Below are 25,070 nucleotides of genomic sequence, written 5' to 3'. Positions count from 1 at the left end.
TACTGAATAGGTACAAGGTTCCTTTTTGGGGTAATGAAAATGTTTTAAAATTGGCTGTGGTAATGGATGCCCAACTCTATGAATACACTAAAAGCCACTGAATTGTACACTTTAAAAGGGTGAATTGTAACATATGTGAATTCTATCTCAATAAAAGCTGTTAAAAATATCTATACACACATACATACACAAAAAGAGAGAGGGGGATGGTGAGGAAATAGGATTCAGCAAACTGGGACCAGAGGCCGAATCCGGCACACCATTGGTTTTTATAAATATAGTTTTATCAGCACATGGCCACACTCATTCATCCACATATTGTCTATGGTTGCTTTCATGCTACAAAGGCAGAGTTGAGTAGTTAACAACAGAGACAGGAGGGCTCGCAAAGCCCCAAATCTTTACCATCTGGCCTTTTACAGAAAAAGTTTGCCAACCCAATATTAAAAAAGTCTTAAGTTATATACAGCGGAGCAAAAAATAACAATTGCAGAATAATACAGTCAGTATGATATCATTTATGTTCTAAAAACCACACACAACACAATAAGACATATTTTCTATAACTACATTTAGGAAATGATCTAGAAAGATAAGGACCAAACCAAACTCATACCCATGAGTTACGTCTGGGCAGGGGTAGGCAGATAAGGATTGGGAGTTGGCCAAAGGGGACTTTGGCTTTATTTGTAATTTATTTGAAAATGTATTTTATTTGTTTTAAGGAGACAAGTTCATATATTACCTGAGTCATTGAACTTTCTTTCTTAATTAATATTTAAAATATTTTAAAAGCAAGGCTGGCAGAAACAGGAAAGTAACAGGACTAGGTAGAATTTAAAAATGTGAGTTCTGATCTTGGTCTTAATATTACTAAGCACTGCCAGAATTTTAAGTATTCTGATCCTACACCCACTTCTTAGTTTTTTCAGCTCTTTCTCCTGGCATTCCTCTTACATTTCTCCTTCGTTGCCTTCAGAGCTGAGGTTTTCAAGTTTCAAGGTGAAATGAGATATGAGCAAGGGTGTCAGGGAGGGATGGAGGATGGCTACAAACGAGGCACAGGCTAGCAAATGGTGGTGTCCTGTCAACAGTCAACTATTTCGGGGATATAATTCTTATTTCAGGGCCACTCGGATGTGTGATGATTCCTAGTCTCAGGTACAGCAGGACTTTGCAGTAAGTCCATGCTCATAGCCTTTGTATTCCTATCTTCACATAATTCACAAGACCCTAAGAGAGCTGTGTGACTTCTAACATTTTCTGTACTTCAAATTAGTTTGCAAGTAAGTTTGACTAGTCTTGTAACAAAGTACACCATAGAAATGGAACTAAATGACTGTTAATAAGCAATCCAGGCCCTAGAATGGTACATAATGGATCCTGAGTCCCAACCAAGCTGTTTTACACCATAATTTACAAAAATAATATGGGTACAAATGTCAAAATACACTTGTTCATCTTTAGGAAAATAAATTAAGTGAAAATATAATGGGAGAAAAAAGTAAACTACTTTAAGACAATTAGTTACTATTAATTACAGGAATGGACAGTTTTTCAAGCAAAAACATTAAATGTCAAATGTAGTTTCCAACTGCATATGTTTACACAAAATTAGACCTCAGCTAACCAATCTTGTAGGATACCTAGAAACTATGTACAATTCTAGAAAAGGCAAGTGCTCTAAAACAGTAATAAAAGCAACTAAAATTTTTTTATGAAGAGGTAAATTCAAAAGGTAGGGTATCCTGAAGGCCATGGTATTATCAGGGGGCCTGTGTTAGCTCAGTTAGCTTGAGCAAGTCTCAAAAGGGGAGCTTGAGCAACTCTCAGTTGTTGGGACCACAGCCACTTCTGCTTCTGAAACAAAGCAACTTGACAACCTGAAGAAGGGCTGCTTTTGGTTGAAATAATCTGGGGAAATCTGGCTGTATAGAAACTAGAGTTACAAGGGGAAAAAAGCACATTCAACAAACTGATTTTTTAGACAATCTGGTTTTAAACAAGACTCAGCATAATTTTAACACATCTTCACAAAGGAGAGAATAAGAAGTCGAGTATTAGCAAAAAGAAGCATTAGAAATTATATACACAAGCACTCATATATTTTAAACTCAGTAGAATTTCATTTTAAGTTTCTCCTTGGGAAAAAAGGGTTTGCTTCTAATAAACTCACCTCCATGTTCTAGAAATACTCGAACACATCTTTCCTTTCCTCTTGCTGCAGAGAAATGAAGCAGGGTCCAGCCATTAGCATCCCGGCCATTTGGAGAATAGCCTTGTTCTAACATCTTTCGTACCGTGTGAACATCCCCGGCAGCCACTGCAGCTTGAATCTGCAACTCTTCCTGGAGTTCAGGGTTCCTTCGACAATGGTGGTGTAACATCCTAGCTGAGTCCACTTTTTACAAAGGATTCATTAGGTCACAGGGATCAGCCTTGAAGGGTAGGTAGAATACATAAAATTTAGAATACTTGACACCTGACAGTGTGTTCATTAAATAGTACAGAAGTTTCCATTGCTAAATCATGTAAACTTTAGTGATGACAGTTCATACTACTATAACAAATTAACATGTAACAGTTTTGACCAAAACTTTCAGTTATTTCCCTAAGATTATAAAAGATTTCAAAAAGAAAGTGAGGCATAAAGCCCTAAAATGCCAAAACAGGAAATTTCTTCTGCAGCCTTTTGTAAACTCAAAGCAAACACCAATGAACACAACATTTATTTTAGGTAAAATGGAAAGTGATGCTAGGTAGCTGAAGATGGAGACAACAGAGGAAGCAAATGAGTACTTGTCTTAGAAGTTCGCATTTACCTGATGCACACGGAAAATTTAAGTTATAAACCATTCAAGGATTCTATCACAGATCAGTGAGTACATATCGAGTATCAAATGGACAATTCATAGACTAGGACTAAAGACCTCCAGCTATGAGAAGTAGTCTAAAATTTTAAAAAAGCAAAAACCTTTAGGCTGGTCCCCTAAAGTATTTCAACAATATTTTATTTTTAGCCCCAAAGACTGGAAAGTTGGGGGGAAGGGGAAGTGGGCGGGGTTTAAGTAAATTAGACGAAAATGTGTAGATTATATTTACTTTCCTTTTGTTTCTGTCTCTTTCTATCCTCCCCACTTTATGTCCTCTGAGGCACAATTTACTACGACTCTTTTTCTGCCACATTTCTTTTGCACTTTTCTAATTTCCATTTTCCAGAAGTTTTATTCTACAAAGACTCAAAGTAGCAAGATCATACAAAATATTTAAAAACTAAAGGAATCTAAACAATCTGTTGATTAACCACATGAAAAAGGTAAAAGCAGTATATATATAGAATTCCAACACTCTCTAATAAGTCACAAGAGAGGTGTGTACTCAAACTCAATGTAAAATGAGATCTCCTTCATGCAAACAGGGAAGTCCAAACTGAACTGGTGAAAAGTTACATCTTATATGTGTGTATACAAAAACTTTTTTAGTGCATTTTTAAGCTTTTAAATACATACAGAAACTTAAACTACATAATTCTAGGAAGCCATTCCATCTGGGCTAACTTTAAGGTATAGATTAAACTCACCTCCTAATTAGTAGCTTCCATTTCTAAAAATAAAAAATTATGTGAAAGTCCTTTAAAGACATTCTGGTCTCATATGTAGGTTAGACATCTTGGGATAATCTCGTTACCAATAATAGTTTACCTTCTAAGACTTCTCCTTATAGACTGTACAAAGGTCAACTTAAGCCTAACTTAGGTCATAATTTAGGTCATATTATCACAGCTTAATAGTATAATCACATATCCTACTTTGTTTCATACATAGGAAATGGTTATTACAAAACTCCTAAGTATCACTACTAAGTAATGTAATTTAAAAATATCAGGCTATCTCCTCAAGGAAAATTGGGAAATTAGAAATTTCCTGACAATTTGTTTTCTTAATAAACGTGATTTCCCCCATCTCTTCACTTACTTTTTCAACTGACACTAAAATTAAGTCTCTTGTCTTAGAAATTTTAAAACCAAGAATCCTTTTAGAATAGGTTTTTGCTTATTTTTAGCATTATATGGAAAGATGAAGACCATTAGAAGGAGTTAATAGAAACTACTACCATATACTCAAAACAATCATCTTTAACAGATTTTTCTTTTTTAATTGGGATGATCACCTTGGCACTTAAGGCATACTATGCAAGGAAAAAGATTCAAACAATATCAAAACAAACCTGGATTTTCTTTTAGCAAGTGCTGTGTTTAGTATGAATTAGGTGATCTGAAGGAGAACTAAAAGCTAAATGGATTTTCCCCCAAAACAGCACAGATGACCTATGACCCTCAGTCACTTACCTTACGGGAAGAATGCCCCTTTTCCTGATACGTGGATTGCCTAATAACCATTGTGCACACACAGCATCGTGAGTAGGGGGCTCAGAGTGTGTCCAGATTCCAGTGTCAATGAGCTCTTTCTTAACCTAAAAACGAATGAAATAACAATCACGAGAAATTTTCTAAAAAAATAAAGAAACATAGCTGCCTGAGTAGTCTACCTTTTGATGAGCTTATATTTTAGCACTTTACAACAAACTTACAGAGCAAAGAAAGAACTTAAATCAATGCTTAGAAAAAATGATCTCAAATCTACATTAATCCGCAAGGTGGTACAGGATATGACTTATTTTCAGGAATTTTTTTTTTCTAAAAAGGCAGGGTTTTTTTTAATGAATAAGGAAAATAATAAATCACACACTTGGAATTTGGATGCAAACACAAATTCTTCTTTTTGCTCTATTCAAAATATATTTTCAGTACTGAATTACTTTTTAATTGACATCGCAAATTTCTTACTCTTTCTAAACAATTAAAATGAGAATATATCTGCATTCAATACAATAGGTGGCCAGGGTCAAAATGAAATCTATGACAACTAAAAGGAGATTTTCTTTAAACGCTGGTTCTTCATACATGCAAAAGGCATCACGTTAATAATTTTGAAACTTTTTTATTCCTTTATGCATACACCAAACTAGGTAAAAGATTAACAGTCTTGCCAGCTTCTCCATATGGATTCTGAAAAAATTCTCTACAACTAAAAGAATAGGGATCTTTCTCCATGTCAAATAAATCCTAGATCTGTGAATTCCATTAAGGTTAAGAACACAGGCAAAGTGACTTCCATGCATTACACCAGAATCCCTCTAGGAATTACTCACTGGGAGAACTGCCACCCCATCCCAGTGGGGTGGATGTGCTAATAAGCCCTCCATCACTTAAACAAGGAATGGTCAAGCTGCCTGGCAACCTGATGAGCTATGGAGAAAAGTGACAGTCATAGGTGGTGGTGGCTACAGACCAGAATTTTCAACCAATCCAAATTAGTATGGTCTACTTTGAACCTTTCCTCTTTTCACACCTTATTTTTCCTTGTCAAATTTCTTCAAGGAAGGCCAAAGACTTTGCAAACATGCACTTGGAAATAAATAATATTTGGTTTAAAACTCTGCTTAACACTTCTAACTGAACTAGGCATGATCAGAACAACTCCTACATGGCAAGCTGTAAAAAATGCACAGTTATCCTTACAGAAATGGCTGATTCTAAGACTGGGCAAGAAATATAGATGAGCCTAGAGCATCTCATAGTGCCAAAAAGCAAGGAAGTGCTCCAAGAAAAATGCAATGATGGGGGTATGTCAAAGGACACAGGAGCCAACCAAAAGAGCTCTCAATAGCCAAGATGGAACAATTCGAACAAGAAGATAGTCAAAGTACTATTAGAGTCTAACCCAAAGTACAGAATAAATATCAATAAGTCTGTATTGATATAAATACCTAATTAAATTTTAAAAGGGAGAGAAGAAACAAATCTCCTGTGCAAAATTCCAAATAATTTGTGTAAATTCTCTCCCCTCAAGGAGGTGGAGCACAACTCCTCTCTCCTTAAGTGTGACTTCCTTTCAAAGAGGATAGTATGGGGGACAGGGGAAGAAACTTTACAGTGGGAAACCTGAAAAACACTGCCTCAGCCAGGTGATCATGGTCAAAATCAAGAGTGCCAAGTCATGTTGTCAGTATGATATGATGAGAATGGCAATTTACCTCTGTGCTCTTTCTCCCCCAAACCCATAGACCTAGCCTAATCATGAGGAAAATATCAGACTAATTCCAATTGAGGGGCATTCCACAAAATACCTGACCAGTACTCTTCAAAATGTCAAGGTCATCAAAAGCAAGGAAACAAAGAAGTCTGAGAAACAGTCATAGCCAAGAGGAGCCTAAATAGACGACTAAATGGAATGTGATATCCTAGATGGGATCCTAGAACAGAAAAAAGATATTAGGTAAAAACTAAAGAAATCTGAATACAGTATGGGTTTTAGTTAATAAGAATGTTCATTACTGGTTCATTAATTGTGGCAAACGTATCTATTAATATAAGATGTTAATTAGGGGAAGGTGAGTGTGCAGTATATGGGAATTCTGTATTACCTTTGCAATTTTTCCATAAATCTAGAACTGTACTAAAATAAAAAATGCAAACCAATGTCTCCAATGATAAGCCTGCAGCATTTCCACAAAGGAACATGTGATTACTTCACATGTGAGCTACACCTACAGTGCAAGAATGAACACCACTGAATGCCTTACTTCTAAGTGCATCCTCAGTACTCCCTGCCTCCCAAGAAAAGTGGAGATGACCCTCTACGGTCTTGAGTCTTTAAGAGTCCTTGTTCTTGTTGTTGCTTTCCATATAGCCATCATCACTTCCATGAATGCAGTGGAGTGGTGGGGAGGACATGTGAGGTGCGGGTTGAGGAGAATATGAAATGGTATTAACTTATTAATAATATCAAGAAAGGCTTTGTTGAAAGTCAAAGTGACTCAACTATTTCTCTCTTATAAGGAAGATGCACAAACAATATAGTAACTTGTGATAATACCACATGGTCTGCTTCAATTAGACAAATGAAAGTCTACTGAGTGCCTGACACATGCCTGGCATACTACTAGCCTTTGGCCACTGGTATTATCCCTGGGTAGAACTTTAATAGAGAGTTCTGCATACTTCAAATGAATCAAATACTCCTAGAATGGTTAAGATCCTTTTTCTCTTTTCTGACAATACCAAGCTCTATAAATAATAACCATAGGTTTAAACCAAAAAAGCGCTTCAGTCTTTATGGGAAAAAACACATAGACACACATAACATGCACACATGACCCCTGTCAACTGCATACCTTAAATTATGAAGGCCAATGACTTATTACCAAAATATCCTAATAGTTCAAAGCATCAGACGAGTTAATTTCATTCTGGTGTAATTTTATGAGAGTTTGTACTTACTAGAGTAGAACCATCCATGTATGTATAAGTACAGGGAAAAAAGACTATTGAACTTAGTAAATATAATATCCAGTGGTAAAGTTACCTATTAAAAACTACAAAGGAAGCCCAGAGATGAGAATGGAAAAAAATCTATTCCCCCTCAAAAAGTGCAAGTTTGAAAGTCTGATAGCTCATGGTAGTGACCTATAAAATAAAAAAATATGGCAAAGGAGGCAATTTTCTAAATAAACATATGTACAATGTAAGTTGACTCAGAATGACTAAAACTCTGAGGGTGCAATCTTTAGAAATCCCATTCTAGGTTTCACAGTCAGAAAAAGAAAAAAAAAAACATACTAACAAGGAAGACTTCAGAATTATGTATCAAAATGAGCTGCTTCCCAATGTATATCGCTTTTAGATAAGATTTTACTGCCCAATGTTAATGGTGTGTTTAAATTTTACGAATTCATCTTTTCTACTCTACACTTTTCTTAAAAAAGAAAACAATCTAGGCATCCGAGCTTTTATACTGTTGACCGTATTAGAAACTATAAATTTAGGAATTAAAATGTTGCCATCTAATTTCTATATAGATGCCAAATGAACCTCATTAAGTTAAAACCAAAGCCTTTTGCTTCATATAATTAAAAGAAATCTATATTCACAGAATAAAGAATAAAATAGCTATAAAACAAAATATATTTAAGATCTGTCTAAAATTATATAACTTCCACCAAATTTGTCCACATGTCCCCAGTTTCCTTTGACATAAATGATTAGTCATTAATGGCTTTTTACATATTTTCACTAAAAGGCCACACATTTTTTTGATTAAGTGACACACATTAGAACTGTGCTTTCAGATTTCACACAAACTAGAAACAAGATAACAGCTTGCTACTCAAAAGAAGAAATAAGCATTTCTTTGCAGAGTAAACAGAGATACAGGCTGGAAAGGAAAGAAAATCAGCAACTCCAAGGATACTGGCCCTGAGCAGAGAAAAAAAGACAAAAAACAAAAAAACCAATAGTTCACAAGTCCTAAGAAGGAAGATGGATGCAGAAACACTACAATGCCCGAAGTGTGCAACATGGGTGAGATGGATGTTAACGAGGTCTACTCATATAACTAAGAGCCTGGAACCCAAAATGAAGTAGAAGTGTTATTTTAGTATCACTCAACAAAGCACCCTAGTGTTTAGGTTCCAAAACAAGTGAGGGTATCCCTTCAAATTACTGGGCCTCCAAATAACATAAGGAGTTATTATCATGCAAGACTTAATCTATAAGTCTCCTAAGTTCTAACAGAAAGACCAACAAATTTCATGAAACGTGGACAAGGCAACAGAGGAAATTTTGTAATTCACTTACCCAGACCCAATTCAAAGCATAAATCACAAGTATTATAAATGATGAAGTCTTGTCAGTCTTATCTCATTAACCCATGTCTGGCATTACCACCTTAGCAACCTCACGTTGGTACCTAAGTTTGTAAGAAATGAGACAAGCATTCCACATAAGGCATGCCTTCTGTTGAGAATGAAATGAAAGGCTAAAAGTCACGTATCAGATATGCTTATAGAAACTACCTGACTTTAGACTTTTTAGGGACAGTATGTACTTCTGTGTTATCAAATAAAGAGATATTGTACGTGTCATAATTGTGAATGGCACCACTTTAGGTATGAAGAAAATAAGTACTGGCCATAGCATACTCAAAATACAACACTTCAATTAAAATCAGTGATTCTTCCTGTGTGATCATAAATCTTACTTGGTTACCAAAAAAATTGGGTGTTTAAAATTTTTTTTCCTTTCAAAACCATGTGACTGACAACAGAATTAACACAAAGTTAACTACCAGATTGAAAAAGATAAACTACCTAACTGGTGATGTTGGTAACGAAGTACTAAATTAAATATTTTACATGACTGGCATAATCTAGACCAAATACTCTCAATCATGCTAATATTAAGAACAGATGCTGATAATTTATATATATTCTGTAAACTTAGAAAAATAATTAAAAGCTGAGAGGATCAACGAAACATTTAAGCAATGAGAATGAACTCACTGGAAACCAGAGGAAAGCAGTGTTCCTCTCTTTACCTTACATACTTGACTCAGCACAGGTGATAATATCCCTCAGAAATGAAAACATGCTAGAGTTCAATCTAAAGCAGAAATATATTTAACTGAGAAGGCCTGAATAAAAAATACATAATTCATTTTTACCTTAAAAACATATTTCAAGTATTTTAGCATTTTTTAAAAGTTCTAAAGGAATCATTAGGCATTTCTCTAGTGATTCACATATTTAAATAATGAAAGACGCATTCTACCTAGCTTTTACTGAAATGAAGTGGACTACATATACATACAAAGGGTGCCCTAAATGCTCACTGTGTAATAGTCATTGGTAGATACTGATTTTAAATCCCATTCAGTAGCATACGCTCTCATTTTGGTGTCCAGTTCCAGGTTTCAAGAATATGCAAACCCTCAGAGCCCCTTAAAAGTCTCTTTAGCTGTACCTTGACAATTAGAAGAATCAGGAAAGACATTAATTTCCTTTTCTGGAAGGCAGAAAGTCCAGTAGAACAGAGTAAGTCAAAGATTTCCTAACAACTTCTGCTATTTTAAGTACTTCTTTGTACCTAAAATTCCCTAAACAACCTGAGATATTAAAATAACTCTGAGATTAACAAGTCACTTTATACTCCTGCTATTGGATGTTGGAGAAGCTATTCATTTGGCTAATTTCTGAATTAACTCTTACAGAATTTCCCTGTTCATATCCCCTCTTTAGGACTTACATGAATGTCCTAAACCTACCTTTAGTGCATTTTCAGAGGCAGCAACGAAATACAGCAGCAGAAATGTGATCACATGAATTAGATGCTTAAATTTCAATTTAACAAATTCTCTGTAAAGGTTTTGAAATGAGAAATCTTATGAAGAGTGCCAAAATAAAACCCTAGATTCTAAACACACCAAAACATTCTTTTGTTTTAAAATTCCTGACTGTCAAATGATTAACAAGATATTCTGTAAAGTTTTATAAGTATTAGAAAATGAGGTATAACAAATACGATTTATCTTTTTATAAGAGTTTCAGAGCCCATCCACATCTGTCACACAGAAACACACAGAAGCCCAAAGAGTTAATTATACATAAGTGCTTCGGGAGGGAGTATTGCTTTCATACCATTCATACTACTAAGGTACACAGATTCACTTTTTACTAGAGAAAAAAAAGTCACATTATTTTCTGAAACTCACAAATTTCAAGCTATTACTGTACCATCCTCTACCAAACCCCTGTCAGTTAGGTAACTCAAAAGATTTTCTGATGGAGGTAGAGGAAAGATGATAGGAAAGAACAGGGGAAAACAGAAAATTGTGGTTTAACTGAAAAGCAGAGTCATTCAGAACTAACAAGCCATTAACAAGGAACTGAGGAATTCCTATGAGAGTAAGAGGAGCAGGGGGAGCTACAAAAAGGTCTCAAAGTCTCTGAGCTGGGTAAATGGTACAGTGCACCAAAAGATAAAGCAAAACACGGAAACACACTGTACAGAGAGAAAGGGGAAAAACGTTCCTGGGAAAGAAAAGTTATTAAAATGTTAAGGATTGGGGCACGGACAGTGTTTTTGTTTTTGCTGGGAAACTGGGAACCAGGAAAGCGTTGCATTCCCAGGTAACCATCCTGAAAATAAAGCACTGCTTAATGAGTAGGGGCCAGGAATAAACAGTGGGGGAGGGGAGGGCTGGCTTATTACCTTTATGGAGGATGCTGGTCAGAGGCTCTCTACTGCTTCTCTGGTGGGTGGGCAGCCCCGTTCCTGCTCTTTCGCCTCCCCTAGCCAGCTCAAACCTGGAAATCAGAAACCTGTGAGTCGTGCAGTACCCCGGGGGCGAGGAGGAGGGGGCTCTGAGGAAGGGGGAGCAGAGGAAGAGACTGGTAAAAGGCAAGCAGGAAGAAGCAGTGATTCTCCTCCCTCCCAGGCCAGCCCCCTTCCCCTCAGGGGAGGTAACTGACTTTACCTGTCTCCTCAGCTGCTGCTTCTCTTCTTTCTTTCAGCCTCCTCCACACTCACCAACTTCTCCATTGAAGAAACAGCCCAGGCAGGGCCGGACACGGGTGTTCTTGATCCTCCTCGATGCCTCACGGCCCCAGCCCGGCTAGCATCCAGACTGCCGAGCAGACTGGAGGCGGCGGTCCTGGCCGCCGGGCAGCCTCGGGGCAGGGGTGCAGGGAGGAAGTCCCGGCTCGGGTGGGGGGGCAGTCCCCGTCTGAGGGCTCGGAGCAGGGGGCTGCCGCGCTCCGGGCCGGAGGCTCCCAGCTACGAGGGGACACGGGAGGTCTCGGGGCAGCAAGGTCCCAGGTCATTCAGAGTCCGAAGTGCCAGCCACGGGGGATCCAGGCAGGGGGCTTTCGGGATGCACTTTGCACTGATCCACCCCCGCCCCCTCCCTCCAGCACTTTGGGGTCACTGGGATGGGACCAAGCCTTCAACAGCCAATCAGTGGCCGCACTGGAGCCTGAGCCCGGAGCCGTAAACTAGGTCCGGGGTGGGTGGGGGTGGGGGGTGGAGGCGACTTGGTTGGTTGGTTGCTTCCTTCCCTCCTCCTTACCCCAGCAGCACCCACCCCTTGCCTGCCGTAAAGCCGCCTATGCATTCGCGACAGTAAGAGGAGGCGTGCCGATCGAGGTTAGGACTCGTCTCCGATTGGTCTCAGTCACTTCCCCCTCCCCTTGGCTTCCGCTGCTCCGCCCCTGGCGGATGGACTCGAAGCGGTTGCTAAGAAACACTGTAGGCCGAACAGGTCCTCTGCGCATGCGGAAGAGGAAACGCCTTGTACTTTCCGCGAACTACGGTGTCTCGGAAGGGGCCGGGGTTCGCTCGAATGGCGGTGCAAAAGCAGAGTGGCTTGAGTCAGATCCCTGGCAGGTAAGTGGGCGCAGCCGCTAACCTCGGCGGCGGGGGAGGCGTGTGTGCGGCCGACTGAGAGGCTGTTCCAGGGCTTAGGATTGCGGAGGCCTCAGTCCCCAGGAAGCCAGGAGAGGGGCGCCTTGTCCTGCCGCTCTCCTCAGAGCTTTTTAGACGCGACTGCCGGGTCCTGGGTTCCTCTCTCGGTCCCTGAGGCTACGCTAGCTCCCAGGCTGGGCGTGCCTCGCCTAGCGTGGCAAAGAGGACTCTCTGTGGGGTGACGGTAACGCTTCAAGGGCTTTCCTGCCAGAACAGCGACCCTCACGAATTCCTGTGAATGAAAGGGAAAAGAGTGGAAAGTATGGGAGATGGACGTGTTTATTAAGTGCATTTTTTTCGTTTAGCCGGTATTTACTTTCCGGTCACTGTTCTAGCCGTTAGGGAGACAACGGTGAACAAGATAGGATAGATGCAATCATTTGCCCTCGTCACTTTAACAGAGAGACCGACAAACAAAATTATTTATCAGATAGGGATAGGTTATGTAAAGAAAAGCAGAATAATGGGATCGAGATTGGCTAGGGCGCAATGGCTATTTTAGATAGGAAAGGCCTCTGAGGAAGTGACATTTGAGTATCGATCTGAGTGAGGAAGAGCTAGCCATGCCAAGAACTGAGGGAAGAATTTTTCAGGCAGAGACATCAAAAGGGCAAAGCTTCTGACGCTGGAATAATCTTTGCTGTTGACAGGAACTGCAAGAAAGAAGGCCAGGTAGTCAAGCAGCGTAAGAGGGAGCATGGTTAGTAATGAAGTTGAGGGTGGGGGAGGGGGGTGCGACAGGCTGCGGATCTTGCAAGACCTTGTAGCGGGGTGGTCGGAAAGTTATCGTATCTGTTTATGTTTTGAAAAGATCACTGGCTGCTCAGTGGAGAAGACTGTAGCTGGGAGTGAGGTTAAGGCAAATGTGAAAGACTGTTGTAGTAGTCCAGGCAGTAGTTGACATTATCTTAAACTAAGCCACCCAGTACACCAGACGTTTGACTACCACCGATGTCCTCAAAGAAAGGTATAAAGGAAGTATGCATTTCAACATATCAGCTGTTTTTGTTTAATAAAATATATTAAGATGTTTTGTGGCAGATGGGGGTCACTGCAAACACTTTAAATTGATATCCTCGTATTTTATTGTACATTATCATTCATTTATCAAGAATACTAGTTTTGGTGCCTTCTACATGAGCTACTTATTGGCTTAGGTGGGCAAACTGGGTTCAGGCCTGCCCAGGGAAGCTCATAGTCAAGCGTAGGGGAACCAAACTAGAAAACAGTTATGGACAATTCAGTGAGAGAAATACTGTGTATAGGCTGAGGGAGCACTTGGCAGGGCCCTCTAATCCTGACTTGGATATGTGGAGGGCTCCCCAAGACTGGAGGTTTCCTAGTTGAAGGTTGAGAGTGGGAGGGAAATGGTTGAGTGTGATTTAGAAAGAATGGGCCAAGCAAAGCTTGGGAATCCTTAAAGTGCACAGAGTTTCTGAGGCCCTCAGAGAAAGCCTGGAGCTAAGTTTGTGGGGCACAGAGGTGAGAAGACCCCAAGAGCCAGATCTCAAAGGACATGCTAAGCCATGTTCAAGGATTTGGACTTTATCCGAATGAAAGTTGAGATGTTTTTCAGAAGGAAGTGGGTGTAGGGTGGGCGAAGAAACAGCCGCTTAGCACGGACTCTGTTGTGGTTGTCCAGGGTAGGAGTGGTGTACTGTAACAGTGGCAATGAGGATAGAGAGAAGTGAGGTTAGGAAGGGTCCAGGGACATAGCCAGGTTTCTCACTTGGGTGACTGTGAGATACAGGTGCCGTACACAGATGGCAAGTTTGAGAGACCATAGACTGAGTTGAGTTTGTATTGAAGGTGCTGTGGAAACTCCAAGTACAGCTTTCCACTGGCATTTAGATACATGAGTGTGGAGCCCAGAAGAGAGCTAGACCTAACTGTGGATTCTGAGTTGTTAGCATGTAGATATTAATTGAAGACATTGAAAGTCCATGAAACATTTAAGGGACTACAGTCAACCCTCTATATTCAAGGGTTCCACATTCAACCAACCTCAGATCAAAAATATTTGTAAAAAGAAAAACATTCCAGAAAGTTCCAAAAACCAAAACTTGAACTTGCCACCAACTTAGCAACTATTTACATACCATTTATGTTGTATTAGGTATTGTAAGTAAGAGATGATTTAAGGTATAAGGGAGGATGTGCATAGGTTATATGCAAATACAACGCCATTTTATGTAAGGGACTTGAGCATCCACTGATTTTGGTATCCCTGAGGGGTCCAGAACCAGTCTCATACCCAGAAATGACTGTGTCTGAGAAGGAATCTCCAGAGAGGAAGAAGGAAGTCCAAGAGAAATTGACTTGTCAAGGATTAGTGTGTGTTTAGAAAAAGGCAAAAATACTTTTAATGGAAGGACTACACAATTATTATCTGTGTGAACATGTGCCCATTTTTCCTTTAAAGAATATACCCGTTTGGCCAGCAAGTCTACTGATGAAATTGTAAGCAGAAGCCCCTTTTAAGAAGAAAACTTGGAGACTTGCAGGGGGAGGGGAATGAAAAGATGCATTATAAAGTGAGAACCCTCATGCATGATAGAGAAGGCACTGAAATTCTATGGATTGATGATTAAATTAATATTCACATCTGGTGAGCCCTAAAGACTTCTTTCCCTTGTCCTGTGTAAGGCTTTTCAGAAAATACAAATTCTTAAAAGAACATTCTTGCTAAACATTTGCTTAGATTAGAAAAAATTAAAGTTGTGTATTATTAAAAGCCAGGCTGCAAATTATACAAGAAAAGTTTTTAATTACTTCTGGCTGTTTCTTTAAACCAAATCCACCCAGAAAGTATCATATCTAACTGTATATTCAAAAGAATATACAGTGCAAAACTCCGCGAGCAGTTTCCAAAGGGGTTTCAACAAGAGCCTGGAACAGAGGTACTCTATTTGGAGGTAACTTCATAAAAAAACTACTTTGAAGGCTACTACATATTTTGGGGTGTATAATTTCCAATTTTTAAAAAATTAGGGCTTCCCTGGTGGCGCAGTGGTTGGGAGTCCGCCTGCCGATGCAGGGGACGCGGGTTCATGCCCCGGTCCGGGAAGATCCCACATGCCGCGGAGCAGCTGGGCCCGTGAGCCATGGCCGCAGAGCCTGCGCATCCGGAGGCTGTGCTCCGCAACGGGAGAGGCCGCAGCGGTGAGAGGCCCGCATACAGCAAAAAAAAAAATAAAATATAAAAAATAAGCTATTTTTTATATCTTTATACTTCTCAGCAATATTTCATAACTTTGAATTTCTAAATTTCCCTTCCTCCTTGAAGTACGTAGCTGAATTATAATTAGAAACCAGTTATATTCAGACATATTAAATGATATTACATATTAGCAACTTCTGATCTTTCAATTCTGCCATGATTTCTTACTGGTTTATTATAAAAACAAAATAACATCACAAAAAGTTTGGAAAACAACTTACAATACCTCAACTTCAGTACCACCAGCAACTGTATTTTTTGCGGGGGAGCGGGTGGTACGCGGACCTCTCACTGTTGTGGCCTCTCCCGTTGCTGAGCACAGGCTCTGGACGCGCAGGCTCAGCGGCCATGGCTCACGGGCCCAGCCGCTCCGCGGCATGTGGGATCTTCCCGGACCGGGGCACGGACCCGTGTCCCCTGCATCGGCAGGCGGAGTCTCAACCACTGCGCCACCAGGGAAGACCCCAACTGTATTTTTGCATACTCTTTTTGTCTTCAGACATTTCACACGGTTCCAACATTATTTGTGCTATGGGGAATTCCCTGGCAGTCCAGTGGTTGGGACTCCCACACTGTCACTGCAGAGGGCCCAGGTTCGATCCCTGGTTGAGAAACTAAAATCTCACAAGCCACATGGCGTGGCCAAAAAAAAAAAAAAACCTCATGAATTTCTAGACTTTATCTGTGCATTCTGCGTAAATAATTACTGCTTCCTTCTTGGGAACCTGGATTGCTACCTGACATCCCTAGTACTCTTGGTTTCTGGAATTGCGTAGAGGCTTTAGGAATCTCCTGGTCCAGTGATTTTCAAATTTTCGTAGCAGTGGGACTCCAATGTAAAAAAGTCTATTAAAAGTGGTATTTTACTAGTATGAATGTAAGTTATAAGTTCAGTTTTATAACGTTTACTGATTATAGAATCAGGCAGTTTTGAATTCCAAAAAGAATGAAAGGAATGAATAAATATGTGAATAGTTATGGAGAACACATTCAGTCTTACAGCATCTTCAGCACCCACGCAGTTTGGATAGTGTGTTTGCAAAATGCTGCTTCAACCAAGACATGAAGGTCTATGAGCTGCTTAACAGAAACTGGTATCTGAGTTGAGTCCTAATTTTTCCTAGCTTTTCCACTTCTCTGGTCATTTATTTTTCACTTGAAATCCTTTGTTCAGGTTGCAACAATTTTTAAGATTACTGACAGATACAATTATATCACAACCAGGGAACATGGTATTACCACACTTTCACAGAATGTGCTACTAGATAATTCTAAGTTGCTTTCTTGTATTGGTGCTCTCAAATTTGGTAATTCTTAAATTATAACTTTTCATTGATTTAAAAGTTTAGATTGCATAATATTTTTTAACAAGTTAAAATTGATTAGATTTCACCAGACATACTTCATTTTCCATTCAGTTAGGTGATATCAAATTCACACAAATAGAAACACTAATTTTACAACATATAAATGAAATAATTCAGGATCAACGCTTATGATGTTTTAGTTTATAAAACCCTGACTCAGCCTGAATTGAGTTTATACCCTGCATGGAAGCAGACTTGATCGTTGGAAAAATGCTCAAGCCCCACTGCAGCAACTCTGATTCAGTTGGTGCCTAGGGCTCAGGCATTTTCCTAGTGCCCCAGAGAGTTCAGTGTGTGACTGAAGTCCAGAATCACTGCCCAGGAGGCTGTGTCTTAAAGCACGCAGTATTGGTGGAGAGGGTAAGCAGGTTATGCCCTGATGACAGCAGACACCATTCTTGGGACTGCAGGGAGATCGGGACCTGTGTGTTGTAAATAGGGCCACCAGACACGCAGTCCCGTTATCTGCCTTTTAGCCTAACTTTGTTCAGCAGTACCTGGCAGGAAAGGAGGATGGGGATGGATAGAGAAATTCCACTTTGACCTCACGGTCCCAGCAAAAAAAATTGCTGAAAGAAAGGAAGCTAACTACTGGCTCTTGAGCTTCTTGTAGCCCTGATTTTGCTAATTTAAGGGATTTTTTTCCCTCAACGGTAGTTTTAATTTGCACTTTATTGTGACTTCAACGTGTGCAGCTCGAGCACATTGTTAGGTGTGTAACACAGTAAAGACTGAATGAGCTCAGAACTCACGCCCTGCTATAGATAGTACTGCATTTATAATTTTTTGACATGAAATTTTTATTGTATTTTAAAATTCATAAGTTAAAAATTACACAGCAGTTAAAAATTTTTTTGAGATCAAAACAGTACTAAAATGAACTTTGGAACTGATTTTAGGATTATTTTGGACATACACACTACTCATGGACACTAAATGAATGAAGTTAATAAATCCCTGAGAACTTGACTGAAGCAGAATATTCAGCCATGAACATATTCAATAAATATTTGTTAATACTACTGTGTACCTGGCATTGTGCTAGGAGCTGGGGAAGAAGTGATGAACCAGACTCCTCTTAAGGCAGGAGTGTTAACAAATTATTGCACAGATAACTTAAAGTACAATTGTGACACATTCTTTAAGACAGCAGTGGTGCTGGGAGACTGAGAGTATCTCAGGAGGACCCAACCTTGATGGAGAAAGTCATTATTATTAGTTTCAGGTGAGCAACATGATGATTCAATACTTGTATATACTGCAAAATGATCACCACAATAAGTCTAGTTAACATCCATCTCCTCACATAGTTACAGATTTTTTGTGTGATGAGAACTTTTAAGATCTACTCCCTTAGCAGCTTTCAAATATACAATATTGTTAACTATAGTCACCATGCTGTACATTTCATTCCATGACTTACTTATTTTTGACCACCTTCAACCATTTTTCCCACACCCCACCCCCTGCCTCTAGTAAGCACCAGTCTGTTCTCTGTATCCATGAATTTGGGTTTTTTTTTAGATTCCACATATCAAAGAGATCATATGGTATTTGTCTTTTTTAATCTGACTTATTCACTTAGTATAATGCCCTCAGGGTCTATCCACATTGTCACAAATGGCAAGATTTTGTTCTTTTTTTATGGCTGAACAATAATATCTATATCTATAGATATATAAATATATAGATATCACATTTTCTTTATCCATTCATCCATTGATGGACACTTAGGTTGCTTCCATGTATTGGCTATTGTGGATAATGCTGCAGTGAACATAGGGATGTATATATCTTTTCAAGTTAGCGTTTTCACTTCCTTTGGATATATACCCAGAAGTGGAATTGCTGGATCATATAATAGTCCTAGTTTTAATTTTTTTAAGGGACCTTCATACTGTTTTCCATAGTGGCTGCACTAATTTACATTCCCACAAGGGTTCCCTTTTCTCCACATCCTCCCCAACACTTGTTATTTCTTGTCTTTTTGATAAACAGCCAATCTGATAGGTGTGAGGTGGTATCTCATTGTGGTTTTGACTTGCATTTCCCTGATGATCAATGATGTTGAACATCTTTTAGTGTTACCTGTTGGCCATCTGTATGTCTTTGGAAAAATGTCTATTCAGATCCTCTGCCCGTTTTTTAATCCATTTTTTTTTTGTTTTTGCTATCAAGTTATATGAGTTCTTTATATATTTTGGATATTAACCCCTTATCAGATATATGGTTTGCACATATTTTCTCCCATTTTGTAGGTTGCCTTTGCATTTGCTGCTTGATTCCTTTGCTTGCAGTTAATGGAAACAACCTAAGTATGTGTCGATGGATGATAAAGAAAATAACAAAAACACCAAGCTCATAGATAGATACAGAAAACAGATCGGTGTTTGTTAGAGATTGGTGGGGTGGGGGGAGGTGGAGGGCAAATGAGTGAAGGGGATCAAAAGTTACAAACATCCAGTTGTAAAATAAATAAGTCATGGGGATGTCATGTACAGCATGGTGACTATGGTTAATAATACTGTATTGCATATTTGAAAGTTGCTAAGAGAGCAGATCTTAACGGTTCTCATCACACAAAAAAATTTTTGAAACTATGTTGATGGATGTTAACTGGATTTACTGTAGTAATATTTTGCAATATATATATATAGAGTCATTATGTTGTACACCTGAAACTAATATAATGTTATATATCAATTATACCTCAATTAAAAAAAGAATCTGGTAAACGGTGTCTCCTATTTGCGCCTTTCTTAACTTGCCACTCCTTTAAAAAATGGGGGAGGAGCATTGTTTTTTCTCAAAATAAATCATGTTCATTCATTTTTTTAACAATTTCACACCATAAATAGAAGTGCAAAGGAATTAAAAGGAAGGAGTGGGGTGGGCAGGGCCTGCAGTCATTCCTGCAGTGTGTTATCTTGTTTAACAGGGCCACCTGGGGCGTAGGAAACACTGACAGATGTGCACTGGGGATTATTACGGAGGCAATCATTTAACCCTCCCAGCGTCATTATGCCCTTGAACATGGAAGGAGACTGAAGCTGAGGTGGTAGCTTGCCCCATGGTGACCCTGATGTGGTAGAGACATATGACTCTAGATCCCAGATCCCAGGTTCTTACCAGTATACCACGTTGACAGAAAAACACTTTTACGTATTGTCTTAATCATACATTTTATCTTTTATCTATAACTTAATTATCAGGCTTTTTCTTTATGCTAAAAAAAAATGCCTGACCTGGATCAGAGTCCTGCCAACAAGAGTTTAATAGGAGGACAATCTACAAACATGAGGCAGGGTCTAAGTGTTCTTAGTGTTTTAACAATAACCTGGAAACTTGTTAGAAATAAAAATTTGAGGGCCCCATCCCAGAACTGCTATATCTGAAACTCCTGGGGTAAGGCCTGCAGTCTGCTTTTACGTGCCTTGGCAAGTGATTCTGAGGCAGCTAAAACTTATTTTAAGGAAATGAGCAAGGGATGGTGTACCCTGGGGGCTGGTAACTGCCAGTACCTGCTCTAGGCCTGGAGGTAAGTAGAAGGAGCCGTTCCTGAAACTGGAAAGAACAGTCTCCTGCTCTCCCTCTCCCCCCTCCCACCCCCATCTACTACAGGAGCATGTTGGGACGCAGAGAAAGGGGAAGAGTAGAACTGGCAGAGGGAAGGGAAGGTGCCTAACACAGGATGTGCTGTTGGAACATATCCTTCCCCCTCTTGTCACTAGGGTAGAGAGGTGCTCTTGAAATCAGAGTTGGCCAGCTATGATGGCCCTGATGGTGGACATGGATGATGGGAACCTCTGTCCTTTCATCTTCTGGGCCTTCTCAGTGCCTTCACTGCCCTCTCAGACTTTCCTAATCTTGGCACTGCCACCCAGGTTCCCCGCCCCCTCCCAACTTTCTGTGGAGTCTAACCAGACCCACTTTAATTTTTTGGACAAAGTAAATGCCATCTCAGTTGGGGGAAGGAACTGGAATCTTAGAATCAGCCTTTGTTTAGAGTGCCTCAACTTCTGCCTCAAGAATCACAGCAGCCTTGTTATTGGAGAGAGAGATTAAGTAACCTTTCTGGCTGTGGTCAGATTTGAACCTATTGTTCCGTTAGGCCAAAGCCCAGTATTGAGAGAGTCTAGTCACTTAGCAAACCATTAGCTTCTCATAGAAAGAAAAGCAGTTTTTTACTTTACATACTGACCATGAAAGTAATTATTTTTCTGTATTCTGAATTTAATGTAGAGTTTATGTAAAAAAAAAAAAACTCCCTAAAAGTAATGTCATCTTTTTTTTTTTTTTTTTAGACAAAGGAGTAAATTACTAGCAGCTTGTTTTCTGATAATTTTAAAATTAAGTTGTGGGAGAATGTCTTCTAGTGAATAGACTATGCACTTAAAAGCTCTATTTCTTAGGAATACTTTTTAAGAAAATATTTTAAAATATTTTTAAATTCTCAGTTTTCAGTCTAGAAATTTTTAAAATCAAAGTTCTAATGAGTTTACATTTATATTTTAGTTGATATTAATGAAGTCTTATGCATATTGTTGCTAAGGATCAGAAGGCTGATGTCTATAGCTGAAATTGTTTTTTTTAATTTAACTTTTTATTTTGAGCTAATTGTAAATTCACGTGAAGTTGTAAGAAATAATACAGAGAGATCTCGTGTACCCTTCAACTAGTTTCCTCCAATGGTAGCATCTTGCAAAACTGTAGTACAGTATCACAACCAGGATATTGACATTGATACAATCAATCTGCTGCTCCAACTCAGATTCCCCTTTTACTTCTGTTAATTTACGTGTGTGTATTTAGTTCAATGCAATTTTATCGCATATATAGGTTAGCGTGTTCCCCATCAGTTCTATTATCACAAGGCCATTATGACCCTACCCACCAAGTGGGAGGGGCCCTCACTAACCTCTGGCACCACTGATGTGCTCTCCAGCTCTCTAATTTTATCATTTCAAGAATTGAACCATACAGTATGCAGCCTTTTGACATTGGCTTTTTTCTCTTAGCATGATTCCCTTAAGGGTCATCCAAATTATTGCATGTATCAATAGTTCTTTCCTTCTTATTATTGAGTAGTATGGATGTACCACAGTTTATTCATCCGTTGAAGGACAACTGGATTGTCTCTAGTTTTGGGCTGCTGTGAATAAACCTACTATGAACTTTCACATACAGGTATTTGTGTGAAAATAAGTCTTTATTTTGCTGGAATAAGCGCCCAAGAGTGTAATTACTGGGTCATATGGTAGCATGTTTAGCTTTTTTGTTTTGTTTTAAAGACTATATTTTTTAGAACAGTTTTAGGTTCACAGCAAAATTGAGAGGATGGTACAGAGATTTCCTGTATACCTTCTCCCCCCCCCCATGCATAGTCTCCTCCATTATCAGCATCTGCAGATGGGATACCACAGTGGTACATGTGTTACAGTTGATAAGCCTACGTTGACACGTCATAATCACCCAAATCCATAGTTCACATTAGGGTTTACTTTTGGTGTTTTACATCCTATGGGTTTACACTATAATAGACAAATGTATAATCACATGTATCCATCATTGTATCATTCAGAGTAATTTCACTGCCCTAAAAGTCTTGTGCTCCATGTATTCATCCCTCCCCTCATCCCCCAACTTCTGGCAACCACTGATCTTTTTACCGTCTCCATAGTCTTGCCTTTTCCAGAGTGTCATATAATTGGAATCATACACTATGTAGCCTTTTCAGATTGACTTCTTTCACTTAGTAATATGCTTTTAAGTTTCCTCCATGTCTTTTTCATGGCTTGATAGCACTTTCTTTTTAGCATGAATAATATTCCATTGAGTGGATGTACCACAGTTTATATATATTCATTCACCTACTTAAGGATATCTTCGTTGCTGCCAAGTTTTGGCAATTATGCACATGCAGGTTTTTTTCTGGGCATAAGTTTTCAACTCCTCTGGGTAAACACCGAGGAGTGCAGTTGCTGGAACGACGTGGTAAGAGTATGTTTAGTTTTCTAAGAAACGGCCAAACTGTCTTCCAGTGACTGTACCATTCTGTGTTCCCACCAGCAATGTAGAGTGGTCCACTTTCTCCATGTTCTGGCCAGAATTTGGTGTCACTAATTTTTATTTCAATCATATTGATAGTGGTATTTACTGTGGTTTTAATTTACATTTCCCTAATGGCTAATGTAGTTGGACATCTTTTTGTGTACTTACTTGCTCTGTATCCTCTCTAGTGAACATGTCCATGTCTCTTGCCCATTTCCTAATTATTATTATCTTTTTTAATGTTGAGTTTTGAGAGTGCTTTATATATTCTAGATACGAGTCCATTGTTGGAAATGTGGTTAGCAAATATTTTCTCTCAGTCTGTACTTATCTTTTTATCCTCTTAATAGGGTCTTTCACAGAGCAAAAGTTTTTAATTTTGTTGAGGTCCAGTTTATCAGTTTTTACTTTTATGGATTGGGCTTTGAAGGCCAAGTCAAAGAGCTGTTTGCCTAGCCTTGGATCCCAAAGATTTTCTCCTTTTTTTTCTAAAAGGTTAATTTTAAGTATTAAGCCTGTGATCCATCTTGAGTTAATTGTTGTAAAAGGTTGAAATTATTTTAAATGAAGTTAAATCAAGGTCTTAGTCACTTCTATTTATACTGCCTTTAAACTGTTGATGAACTGATATCAAAGTATGATAGTTAGGCTTTTCACCCTGGGTTTGATGTAGCTACTAAAAGTAATTTAATGTAAAAATCAGTCAAATGGGTGTCCTGATTAATGTTTCAACCTTTGGTTGCTGACTATCATTTGAAAAAATTAATTGTAGTTTGCACTGGGAAGTTGCATAGTTGGGAAGTTGTATAGTAATTGGCCTTGATTTTAGAATTTGTGCAGCATGTAGAAATGATTCTGAGGATCAGTATTCTGCTTTAAGGTATTGTGAGAGTACCAATAGAAACTGTTAAAGATTAGGCTGTGCGAGTTACTCCTTACACTTGAGAAGTTTATTAGAGAACTTCTATTCACCCATTGCCCTGAGGCTTTGGAACATCAGAGGAAATTTGAGAAGGGGCACTGGCTGTGAAATTAGACTTTCTGGGTTCAAATCCTGATTCTGCCACTTAACTTGATCTCTTTGTGCCTTAGTTTCCTTATCATAAAATGGGTGTGGTAATTAAGTACCCACCTATTACAGTTGTTATGAAGCTATTACTCACTGAAAACAGTTTCTGATACATAGTGGGCGCTCGATAAACTTGAGCAATTATTATCCCTAAATCGTTGATTTTATGTGAAGATGGGTGGGGAATATATATTTTATATTAAGCATGATTCTATTAGGATTTGACTGCAAAATTCAGATAGTTTACAGTCCTTAAACTATAAAAGAGAGACTTTAAACAAATTTTGTGCTTGTAATGGGCACCCCCTTAGGCCCCCTGACGTGGGAATTCACTTTCCTTTTCCAGGAGGCGTTTTCTGAAAGAACTCTGAGAAGCACTGCTCATTCACTTTTCCTAATTAGGTCTCTCCTAATGTTTGTGTTCTTTACAGGCTAGACAGATCTCTCTCATTTATCCAGGATAGCTGGCTCCACAGCCTCTCAGCATTCTGAGCATCCTTCCCCAGACACTTCGCTTTGGCGATGTCTCGTAAGAGCTTGGTGTCGGAGGGGTATGCCTTCCTCCAGACCAGCATGGTAATGCAGCTTGAGATGTCCCAATCTCTTAGCAGCCACTACGAGGAAAAAAGTGTGGTTGGTTAATCCCCTAGTTCTTTTTTTCAGGATTTGTCCTTTCCTTTAGTGCTATGATTGCTTTAAAACAACAACTGCAGTTCTCAATTCTCAGTGGGTTACCATAGACATTTGTTTCAATGCAGGTTTCTTTGGCCAGCATTAATATCTTAAAAGACACTGTAATTAGGAAGGGTTTATAATAGTCACAGTAGAAGCAGCCTAGCACCTATTGTCTTCGTTCATTTGTTATCTGCCTGGCATTTGTGACCCCTAGCTGATGCTTTTGTTTTTCTTTCTGTCTATAAAGCATTATTTTGACTCTTTGTATCTTCAAGTTTATAACTTTTCAATCTGATTTCTCATAACCACTCTTATCAAGCTCCTGGG

At 39.0% G+C, this 25,070-nt stretch overlaps 2 protein-coding genes across 5 annotated transcripts in view; one reads left to right on the top strand and one right to left on the bottom strand.

The window, feature by feature from the left end:
• The window catches only part of ASB7 (ankyrin repeat and SOCS box containing 7), a 48,967-nt gene extending 37,157 nt beyond the window's left edge, over positions 1-11,810 (bottom strand). Inside the window, exons 1-4 of one of the 3 annotated variants that reach the window (XM_024732076.1) lie at positions 11,376-11,810; positions 11,111-11,220; positions 4,349-4,473; positions 2,177-2,438 (exon numbers count right to left, since the gene is read on the bottom strand). In XM_024732076.1, coding sequence (XP_024587844.1) covers positions 2,177-2,387 — 211 coding nt within the window. In that variant the 5' untranslated portion in view covers positions 2,388-2,438; positions 4,349-4,473; positions 11,111-11,220; positions 11,376-11,810. The remainder of the gene's footprint in view (positions 1-2,176; positions 2,439-4,348; positions 4,474-11,110; positions 11,221-11,375) is intronic. The other 2 variants (XM_024732077.1, XM_024732075.1) reach the window with 2 other exon arrangements.
• Positions 11,811-12,204: 394 nt separating this feature from the next.
• The window catches only part of LINS1 (lines homolog 1), a 28,239-nt gene continuing 15,373 nt past the window's right edge, over positions 12,205-25,070 (top strand). Inside the window, exon 1 of one of the 2 annotated variants that reach the window (XM_024732057.1) lies at positions 12,205-12,283. The gene's annotated coding sequence lies outside the window, so the exon portion shown is untranslated. The remainder of the gene's footprint in view (positions 12,284-25,070) is intronic. The other variant, XM_024732059.1, reaches the window with a different exon arrangement.

Source organism: Neophocaena asiaeorientalis, unplaced genomic scaffold, assembly GCF_003031525.2.
Source record: "Neophocaena asiaeorientalis asiaeorientalis breed wild unplaced genomic scaffold, Neophocaena_asiaeorientalis_V1.1 scaffold362, whole genome shotgun sequence".
Lineage (NCBI taxonomy): Eukaryota > Metazoa > Chordata > Mammalia > Artiodactyla > Phocoenidae > Neophocaena > Neophocaena asiaeorientalis.
This window is presented reverse-complemented; position numbering and strand designations above follow the sequence as displayed.